The 10919-nt window shown below is 44.5% G+C and overlaps 1 protein-coding gene across 16 annotated transcripts; it reads right to left on the reverse strand.

The window, feature by feature from the left end:
* Positions 1-2513: 2513 nt before the first annotated feature.
* LOC119302343 lies at positions 2514-9243 on the reverse strand. Of its 16 annotated transcripts, XR_005147487.1 has the most exons (10): positions 8658-9243; positions 8467-8557; positions 7789-7854; positions 6983-7561; positions 6765-6869; positions 6165-6304; positions 6012-6067; positions 5143-5242; positions 3778-4017; positions 2970-3542 (listed from the first exon to the last, which is right to left on the reverse strand). XR_005147487.1 is itself a non-coding variant. In XM_037579388.1 (9 exons), the coding sequence occupies exons 5-9, from the start codon at positions 6248-6250 to the stop codon at positions 3511-3513; spliced, it is 444 nt and encodes a 147-aa protein (XP_037435285.1). In that variant the 5' UTR covers positions 6251-6304; positions 6765-6869; positions 6983-7561; positions 7789-7854; positions 8658-9243; the 3' UTR covers positions 2970-3510. The 16 variants fall into 16 exon arrangements, 2 of the variants coding, with proteins under 2 accessions (XP_037435285.1, XP_037435284.1); XR_005147481.1 differs by adding an exon at positions 2514-2729 and having other exon boundaries at positions 3467-3542; positions 3778-6067; XR_005147479.1 differs by adding an exon at positions 2514-2735 and having other exon boundaries at positions 3467-3542; positions 3778-6067.
* Positions 9244-10919: the final 1676 nt, after the last annotated feature.

A 10919-nucleotide genomic window follows, 5' to 3' on the forward strand; every position in this document is an offset into this window, starting at 1 on the left:
GAAACTACGAAAACAAAAGTCTTCACGCTTCATGTTCCTCGAACGAATACCAAGTCTTCAAGGTCACACCAATTTCTTCACTTTCAAAGTCTTCAGAATACCGAAGTCTTCAATCGAAGAACTTCATTTTTAGGGGTTGACTTTCTCTATAAATATTAAATTCCTTATAGACTTATAGACCTGTGTACACTCACAAATGCATTAGTCCCTTAACCTATAAGTCTTCAATACACCAAAATCACTAAGGGGCACTAAATGCACTTACATCCGATAGGTGGTACTATCGTACATCCACGTTGATGAAGACTTCAATCCACGAAGGGTAACGATTGCGCGAGTCCACGGAGGGCTCCACCCACGAAGAAGCAACCTTATTTATCCCACCATGGCCATTGCCCACGCAGGACTTGCCTCGCTAGGGTAGATCTTCATGAAGTAGGCGATCTCCTTTTCCGTACAAACTCCCTGGTTCAACTCCACAATCTTGATGGAGGCTCCCAAGTGACACCTAACCAATCTAGGAGACACCACTCTCCAAAAGGTAATAGATGGTGTGTTGATGATGAACTCCTTGCTCTTGTGCTTCAAATGATAGTCCCCCCAACACTCAACTCTCTCTCATAGGATTGGATTTGGTAGAAAGATGATTTGAGTGGAAAGCAACTTGGGGAAGGCTAGAGATCAAGATTTATGTGGTTGGAATGGAATATCTTGACCTCAACACAAGTGTAGGTGGTTCTCTCTCAGAAAATGTATGTTGGAAGTGTAGGCATGTACTGATGGCTCTCTCCATGAATGAAGAGTGGGTGGAGGGGTATATGTAGCCTCCACACAAAATCTAACCGTTACACACAATTTACCAAATTCGGTGCGACCGAATTAGAAAACTCGGTCAGACCAATTTGGTTCATAATGTGACCGTTAGGCATTTTCGGTGGGACCGACATGGTCAACTCGGTGGGACCGATGTGCTAGGGTTAGGGTAAAGCCTTATCTTGGTTGGACCGATTACACAAACTCGGTAGGACCGATTTTGGTAATAAGCTAAACAGAGAGTTGGCCAAGCAAACTCGGTGGGACCAATTTCATATTTCGATGAGACCGAAATTAATGCAATAGGCAACAGAGAGTTTGCAAGTCCATCTCGATGAGACCAAGATCCTATCGGTGAGACCAAATTGATTAGGGTTTCTGGCAGTAGCTATGTTAAGAGAACTCTGTGGCGCCGGATAGAAAGTTTTGGTGGGGCCGAGTTTAACTTTTGGTTTGGGACATATGTGGATGTGAGAAAGTGATTGAGGGCTTTGGAGCATAAACTAAGCACTTTGAGTAAGCAAGCCATTTAAGCAACACCTCATCCCCTCTTAATAGTATTGGCTTTTCTATGGACTCAATGTGATCTTGGATCACTAAAATGAAAAATGTAGAGTCCCAAGCTTTGAGCTTGAGCCAATCATTTGTCCTTATCATCTCGAAGGGGTTCCACATCCTCTAGTCCATGTCACTCCATTGTTAAACTTATCTGAAACATACTAGATGAAAGCATTAGTCCAACAAGAGATATGTTGACATTAATTACCAAAATCAACCAGGGAGCACTTGTGCTTTCAATGCAGTGTTGCGTGGTTCTCCTACTGGTGCGATAACCTTGGTCTCATCACTGAGGGAAATACCTACCGTAGATGTGTTGCATCATCCCTTCCTCTTTGGAGAAATACCAACGTAGTCACTCACTTGCCGACGGTTCCGAACGCCGTCGCGGAAAGGGGTTAAAAACTGGTTGTATAGCACCTCAATGTACCAATGAAAAATGACAATTTGACCCATGGTTTTTATTATATTTATGAAATACGTATATATTTATACGTAAAAAAGAGCATACTCAAAATATGATGCATACTATCTAAAAAGTAATATATATACTGTGCAAACATTCGTATATACTACATACTACACGTACATACTCTACCATTTGATAGATATTACATACAACATACAAAACTCAAATGGTGGTGATTTGATAGATATTACATACAACATACAAAACTCAAATGATAGTAACTTATAAGTGCATCTAGTGCCCCTTAGTGATTTTGATGTATTAAAGACTTATAGGTTAAGGGACTAATGCATTTATGAGTATACTGTCACATCCCTAGTTCTGGTATGACCTAGACCAGCTAGTCATTTGTGCATCATGTTTAAATTCCACTAGATGACCCGTTACGCCAATGACGCAAAGGGCGAGAGTGACACCATGCAGGTGAGAATATTTAGAGACCGATGATCAACAAAAGGCATCAATGTTATGGTCTTCGAGAGAAGATCGACGTCTTTTCTCCCTATTTTCACAACCTATTCTATCCAAGAATTAAATGCAACCACTGAGGGCCATATTCTTAAGAGCATAGAAAGGGAAGCACTAAAAATCCAAAAGCAAGTGCATATCTGTTTGTAGCGAAAAGAGATGCGTGACAGTTATCTCTAATCTCATAATAACAGCACTCGGTGCAGAAATCATAACCAGAATTATTCATATCTGAAACAAATACCAAACAGAATTATTCATATCACATAATTGCCTAACAAGTTATCCTTCATCTCTAGGTTTAGAAGAATGAACTTTCTAGGAGGCTATAGGAAATGATTCAGCGTTGAGATTTCAGCACTGATTACAGCACATATTGCACATAGTAGTAATGCATCAGGCTTCATGAGGCTTCCGTTTTCTGCATCTACAACCAATACCAACAAAAGGCCGAACTATTAAAATCTTTAGTCTAGGCGGCATGTATATTTCTATTAGACGATGGGGGCTCCCTCACCAAATAAGCATGTAAAGATAATAAGAACAACACGCATATGTTGACAGAGGCAAAAGGAAGCAGACCACATATACAAGTTTTAATGGATATCTAATCTATTACACACCATGCTTAGTAGAAAAAAAAAGCAACAAGCAAGCCCAATATGCATCAGCTTATGTTTTAAACCACTGCCGGTGCCATTGACATGCACAAGATTACATTACAAAGATGTATAGCCTGTCGTATAGGCATCAGTGTTGATGTGAAGAATTGTACAGAATGATGCATTGGGAAACACAACAAATCTTGCATCCACCCTCAACAATGTTGCAGCCAAGGAGTTAACCATAGCAAGATTTAGACAAAGGAATGACCATATTAATGAAGACAGGTTCTAAATGAGATTAAGTCACAAGAACTTTGCCTCCTTGGATTATAGATGTAAACTGGATCTGCAGTAATTCATTGTAATAGATAAGAACATTCGAGAGGATCAGGAAAAAGCGCTAAAGTTATTGAAATGGAGCTCGAAGCCTAACCATCAACAGATTGCATGCAAATTTTACAAAGCCTATATCGTAACTCATAACAAAGCATCTCACTGTTTCTTATGAATCAGATATAATGATTATGAATCATGAAAAAACACAGCTCCGTACCAGCCTTCCAGGAACCAAATATAAAAAGCTTTCTAGAAGATCCTCTAATAAATGCCTCTCCTGATATGTAATTTTCCTGAAGAATGGAGAAATCACAGGGGATTTAGGATCACTGACCAGTACATAAAATAGAAAATGCACAAAATATAAAAGTGGACAAAATTCCCCATAGAATCAACATCACAATCAGTAGGCATTAACTAAACATGAATTAAATATAAAAGGCACACAATATGATGGAGCGGAAGAGGACATCAGGCTTCCAGCGGTGGTGCGACCTGCGGTTGACAAAGCCGTTGGCGGCTACTCACCTAGTGCCCCTCCTGCTTGGCGGCAAGGAAGAGGTAGCGGTGGTCGTCGAACCTCTTGCTTAGCTAGGGAGGAGATGGTGGCTGGGAGCAGGAGCCGCGTGAGATCCGCGTCCGCCATCGCCCACCTGCTGAGCCACCTCTCTGGAAAGCTTCCATCGGCAGCGGTCAAACATGTTGGCTCTTTCGGTCCATTCAACCAACTTAGGTTCCGCAGGTTCTTTGCCAACACTGCATACATTACTGAAACAAACGTATTGAAATGCCACCGTTATTCCTTCATACTATCAGGTGATGAATAAATTTATTTCAACACATTAATTACATATTCAGTGTCAATCCATGTATGATGTTAGGCTAATTCTTTAACAATAATAATAAGGAATTGGATCTACAATATGTGACCTCAAAATAAATAAGTGAAGAAATGGATGTATCAATAATTTAGAAGGAGGCCAAGGGATTGGTTTGAGGTAGAAACAATGAGCCTGTGGGATGGGAGGCTTCATCTGTACCCAATCGGTGGCACTAAGAGACACGTCACTCTGACCTATTGGTTTTGTTGTAATTATACAGAGATGGTAGTAATCCACCAAGTTCCAAACAAATGTATTAATCTAAGAATCTCTAATACCATATACTAATTGCTTGGAACGAAGACGTTACATATACAGTGCAGGAGAAGAAGGTATTGATGCTCCTCTTCCTATATAAACTGAAATGCAATCACTTTGTCACACATGTCCAGCTAGCTTGTAACTGCCTTATAATTATATGTATCAGGAAAGGAACGTGTTAGGTGCCAGCTATATGCATGTTCATAATACTTAGAGCCCCTGGAAAAAGACCATATCATATCCTAACAATCTCGATTCTAAATAGAAATATATGAATTGTAATATCCAACATTTTTTCTGAATTCTGTATATGACACATATACACCGAGAAAAGCAACAGTTCAGTTCTGTGACTGAAATTTGTCATCCTGATAACACCATTAGTCTAATGCAGTTCCATCTGTGTGATACGATTATAATTAGGATTGGCATGCACCTTTTCCATGAGTGTCAAAGATACAAAATTAGCAACTTGTTTCATTTGAGCAATCCCTTTTGCAGCTATGTATGTCTGCTTAATTATCACTCCATAAGACAAAATGGCACTCTGCATTTCTAGACATCAATTCAAATCTACAGATGTAGCAAAGCCCCAATAATACAATCGCCAAGATGAGAAATGCTGGTCTGCTCAGAGCACTGAGGCTGACGCATGAACCACCAACAAAAGCGAAACATGCAAACAACTATGACCAGATGCAAACGACCATGGCAGGAGAAGATTTGGAGGAAGGGAGGAACATGTACTTACATCGGTGTGAAGAGAAAACTAATAGAGAAGCTGGAAGAAGGCGCAGCAAAGACATAGAACATTAGGAGGCTGAGCAGGAACAGTAGGACAATAATTTAACCTGAACCACAATGAGAAAACATTTTCCAAGATCCTGAAAAAAAAACCAGCAAATATATGACAGCGCGAGTAAATAGTAAACAGAAATAACTACTGGAACCTGAAAGCACAGGTTCATTTTACTGAATGGTTAATTCGACCTGCAGGTCCTCCACTGCGCTAATTTGACCTGCAGGTCCTCCAACCCTAGCCGCTCGGGCCGCTGGTGTGCGGCGTCGCCATGGACGCCGGCGGGGCGCCCGCACCTCCGACGCCTTCAACGTTGCCTACGGGGCATCCACCTCCTGGTACACCCCCTCTCACCCAGGCACACCTCTGCTTGGGGTTACTTGCGCTTGTGGTTTCCCCGTGTGAGTATGTAAAAGGCCGTGGAACCTTTCGATCCGATAGTCGATTGTATAATAGCTTATCTATAGACGCGTGTGAGGGATTAGAAATTTTGCACAGGCTTGAGAATCCCTGACTATCTTGATCCGCCCCTTTTGTAGCAAGAGATCGAGCTGACCCGGTCTGTGCCTAAACGAGCAGCACCGCGGCTCCATGCCTCCTCGCCTACGAGGACGACAACATGGCCAGGTTGACGAAGATGGCGAGGTAAGTGTTGATGACCCTGATCTATATCTTTCCCCTCACTCTCTCTTTCTGTCGCACACGGAGAGAACTGTGGTGGCAGCCCAGTAGATTTTCTACGAAATACAACTTTATTTTGAAAAGAAAGGAAGTTGATTAATGCATACAAAACGTGACTTTATTAGAGAGAGAGAATTCACCTTGTTCTTCACTAAAATCTTCTTCAAGATTCTTCTTCTTCTCTTCTTTCTCATATCTACACACATCATGTATAGAAAAATCAAGAAATCAACATCAAATTTAGCTAGCTAACAAGGTCTGCATCCATCGGAGAAAAAGGTAACTCTGCTCACCTGTAGTGGATTAATAAACGTTGGAGGTTGCTGGCCATAAAATAGTTGCTGACCAACTCCACGAACACCAGCAGGGACATTGCCATGCGAGGACCAACAGTTTAAGCCATTGAAACAGGACGCGTTTGTGAAAACCATGCCTGCAACAAACAACAATTTTAGTGTCAGAAAATCTAATTACTGCACAAAACCAGAAAAAGTAAATAAACAATATGGAAACCCTATTTAGGTAACATGTATATTTTTTCCTGGTCTCCTGAAGAGTATTCAAGTACATCCTTGCATCAGGGACGCCCTTTGTGAATGTCTCAAGACTATAGTTAATTCTCTGAGAATCGGAAAGAAGATCTGCCCTCCATTTAGACAATGGAAGGCAAGCTGGCAACTGACATCCTAAGTAGTGAATATCGATAGTACTTAAAAGCATGGAAACTTTCTCTGCTAGTAATTCATATCAAAGAGATATGGAATTAACAGAGTGTGCACACAGAAGAAATACATACATATCAATTACAGATATTTGAACGAACCTAAGCAAAATATTAGACGACCTTCTTTAAGAAATTTAGACCATACGCTACTGAAGTTATATGATTTTACCTGTTTCATTTCTGGCACGAAAACAATCTGAGCACAGTCTGCAGCTGAACACCGAGGAATAAGATTTCAGAATATAGGGTAACAATTTGTATGTCTTGAAGTAAACTGCAAGCATATCTCCGAAAAAAATAAAGGAAAGTGATTAGCGAATGTCAATCACAACCTCCTCTGAACATAGGCAGAAGAATTGTGATAGAGGCTTTGATGTTTCTACATACCTTCCATGCTTTTATGTTTGCATTAGCCCACTGGTTAAGGCATTATACTATTTTATTTAACCTCTCTTGATGCTTGATACTTTGCGTCTTTGAAATAAAATACGGGATTATGTGGTCGGCTTTTTGTTGACGACCAGCAACTTCGTCAAACAGGGATTAGTCCACCAAAATTAAAGCTTATTCGGAACAAAGCTTGTTCGGAACAGGGGTTAGCATCTATAGCTAGCAAGATCAACCATCAATGACTTATCTAATTAAATGCGACCAATAATCAAGCAAATAAACTGTAATCCCATCTCAGCTAGCAATATAAACAAACAAGGGGTAGCATCTGTAGCTAACAAGATCAACCATCAATGGCCTATCTAAGCAAACACGACCAATAATCAAGCAAATAAACTGTAATCCCGTCTCAGTTAGCAATATAAACAATTACACAACAATCCAGAATCTCACCTCATTCTTCTTCAGCTGAACTCTACCGTGTAGTTCATCATGCGCTGCAAGATGGAGAACACAACACAAAGGCCAGGCTCCGTGAGCACGATGTCGGCACGGACCTGGCAGCGTCCGTCGCATCTGAGGATTGTGCATGTGAGAAGAAGATGTGAATACATACACAGATTCATATACTGGGCAGGAATGTAACAACAATTGTCTGCTTGCATAGGAAATAATGGTCATAATGGTGCCAATGGCAAGAAATTGCCTGCGGAACTGGACAGTGCAGGCCAAGGCATACATTTCAGTCACTTAACATAGATGAGTAACGAAATAAAAAACCAGAGAGCCGTGGAAGCACTGACCTCAGGCGGTGCTGCCCTTGCGCTCCTGGCTCCGGTACTGCACGACCATGTACGGGTCTATCTTCCCTGCAAATACAAGTAAATCAGATCAATGTCCATCAGCAGACGAACCCAAGGCAAGCAAAGAGCATGCTTGGTGGTGGTGATAAATGTCTCCAGATTCGATGGAAGGCGTGCAGTGGAATAGTCACCAAGGAAATCGCTGCCGGAGTACACAGTGAATATTCAAGTAGCAAGGTCTTCGTGAATACACAAAAAAACTTGCATCCATCATGCACCGTGAATGCTAAAAGCTGTTGTGATGCTAACCAAGATATCTAAGAATAAAGCATCATAGTTTTACCGAGAGGAGAGCATTTAGCATGGGCAAGCATGAGCACATATAACACACTGGTTCAACTGCCAGTACTTTATTATCTACAAAGAAAGCAGTAATCAGTTGTACTACTAAATCTGGAATAAGAACATGATAAACCATTGTTGTTGGTCTGAAACGACATATCAAACTGGAGATTGTAAATATACCAAGATTGAATAAAAGTCTGAACTCTGAAGGTAAGATATAAGTAGTTATTCGATACATCATGTGAAGATAATTTAGAGATTGTAGGCCATGAAAATCATCTTGTTATGATTGACTGGAACTATTTTTTTGAAGAATGAAATCACATGGCTTACATAGATCACTCCTCCCCTCCAGCCTTCTGAAACTTTCATCGAACATCTAGAGGGCCAAATATGGCGAGGATGGGAGCTGTTTGTGCCTCACCTGTTAGCACCGAGGAAGAAGTCGACCAGAGCAGCAACGTGAGCTTGGTGACAGAGAAAGGGACGCGTGAGGAGGGGGAGGGGGGCTAGCGGCGTCTCACCTTAATCCAGTGGTGGGTTGATCTCTTGTGGCAGAGTGGGCGGGAGTGTGCTGCCACCAGCCCACCATGGCTCTCTCCACGACCGGACACGGAGAAGCAGCTCCAACGGCACCCCAGGGACGCGGCTGACCTCCTCCTCCTTCCCGTATTCTTCTCCCGCCGCTGCACCTCCCTCTCCTCTGTCCTTTCCTTGTCCCTCCCCTCCTTACTTCGCTCTCCCTCGTCTTCTCTCTCTCCTGCAGGGACGCCACTGCTGTCGTGACCCTCTCCCGTCCGCCGTTGCTCGACGTGTGCGCAGCCCCCGAAACCGCGACCTTGGTCTCCGTCTCTGCAGTCTCCCGTCCGTGTGTGACCACCCCAGATCGAGGGCTCCTCCTGAGCACGTCGATGCCGGATTGGAGAGGAGGTGGCGGATTGAGGAGGAGGGAGAGGAGGCGGGGATTGGGGAGGAGGGAGGGGAGGCGGGGACGAACGGCGGCGCGAGGAGCTGCGCCAGCCGCCGCGCACGACGAAGAGGAGGGGATCGGGAGGAGAGGAGGCGGCGCAGAGGAACGGTGGGAGAGAGAGAGAGGAAGTGGAGGCAGATATTTTTAGGCCTCGCCTCATCTCTGGCCGGTACGCGCACGCCTTTGTAACGCTAAAGAGCAGCTGATTTGCTGGACCCATAGCTATAGTGGTCCACCCGGCAGAAACCTTCAAAGAAGACGTGAATGTATAAAAGAATAAACGGTTGACCATGCGCCAGCATCCAAAACGAAGCTACAGGAAAACAATCGACCGGCCCAATGAGCTTAGCGCACGCGGGTGCCCCAGGATGACGGGTAGCACAGCCAGGTTTATATATTCAATTTAAATTTGAAATGAGGATTTGTGAAATCCTCAAAATCATTTCTGAAAATGACCCAGATAAAAATTGCTTCAAAAAGGTTCAAGAAAATGTTCATGTTGCTCTCTGAAAATATTGGACAGAGATAAAAATTAAATCAATATTTTTAAGAGCTCATAAGTATTTATTTTGGGTATTTGGAATTAATTCAGTAATTATTTGCTTTGGATATATATTTACCATATATATAATATATGTCCAAAATTCTGAATTTTGGTGAGGGGCTTTCAATTAATCCTTTAGGTCCCTGTAAAATTTGACAGAATTAAATAAAATGGTTTAGTTTTATTAATAAGTCAGAACAAATGTCAGAAAAATAGAAACGAAAACAAAAGTGGAGAACGCTTACCTGGGCCGACCTACCTGGCACTGTGCAGCCCAGCCGGCCCACTGGCCCAGTGCCAGTCGTCGTTGTCCTCGCGCCAGTCGGACAGGTGTGTGGCCGACGCGCGCGCATTGCCGTGCCGCCACGCCACCAGCCTGCCTGCCCTCTCCCCTGCCAACGCAACGCGCTGGGCGACATCCCGGGTGTCGTCCCGATCCGGTCGACCTCCTCACTTTTCCCCTCGCCTTCTCCCTCGCTTGCCGCAGCCATGGCCGAGCGCCATCCTCACCGTCATTCGCCGTAGTCGTCGCCAGAGCCGTCCCCTCGCCCCTCCGTCGAGTCCACGAGCTCCGCGCCGTTGCCCTGCAACGTCTCCCTCAGCCACGCAAGCCGGAGCGCCCCGAGGAGCCGCCATCACCGTCATCTTCACCTCCGGTCGCCCGAGATAACCGTCGTCGTTCTGCCCGCGTCGGACCTCCCCCGAGCTCGCTGACGCCTCCGCCGGATCCTCTGTGAGCCATTACGTCGATCCCCCCTTTCCCCTAGCTCGTTTCCTTCCTCTAACAACGATGTCGTCGGAGCCGAGAGCTCTTCACCGTCGTTCATGTCGCCTCGTGGCCACTGACACCTAGGGCCGCGACCGAGCACACCACTGTGCTCAGTGCAACGCCAGGACCCCAAAACCCTCACCTGTTGCTCCTGCCGTGCACCGTAGCCCTTCTCCCCTCCCCGCCGAACTCCGGTCGCCGCCCAAGTGGTCGCCACCGTCGATTTAGGCCGTCTCCGGTGAAACGGAGGGCACCAGCGGATGCGCGCGAGCACCAGCTCCTCGGAGATGGTCTCTACGGCCCATTTGGTCGCCGGAGACGCGATCCCGAGCCCCTCTGCCGCGTTCGGCCTCGCCGGCGGCTAAACGCCGGTGGGGTTTGACCCTTTGACCTCGTCGGCCCGTCAGGTGGGCCCCATGGGTCAGGTGATTAGCTTAAGACTAATCACCATTTAACTAAACCTGACACTGACAGTAGGCCCTAGCGCCACTAACCCTATAATT

Source organism: Triticum dicoccoides, chromosome 5A (assembly GCF_002162155.2).
Source record: "Triticum dicoccoides isolate Atlit2015 ecotype Zavitan chromosome 5A, WEW_v2.0, whole genome shotgun sequence".
NCBI lineage: Eukaryota > Viridiplantae > Streptophyta > Magnoliopsida > Poales > Poaceae > Triticum > Triticum dicoccoides.

Excerpts from the sequence above, each read along its gene's own strand:
- LOC119302343 (XM_037579388.1), bottom strand. The coding sequence starts at position 6,250 with ATGGCAATGTCCCTGCTGGTGTTCGTGGAGTTGGTCAGCAACTATTTT. Across the intron at positions 6,068-6,164 it reads CGTTTATTAATCCACTACAG|ATATGAGAAAGAAGAGAAGA; the intron begins GTGAGCAGAGTT and ends TGATGTGTGTAG. Across the intron at positions 5,173-6,011 it reads AGATTTTAGTGAAGAACAAG|CTTCTCTATTAGTTTTCTCT; the intron begins GTGAATTCTCTC and ends GCCTTCTTCCAG.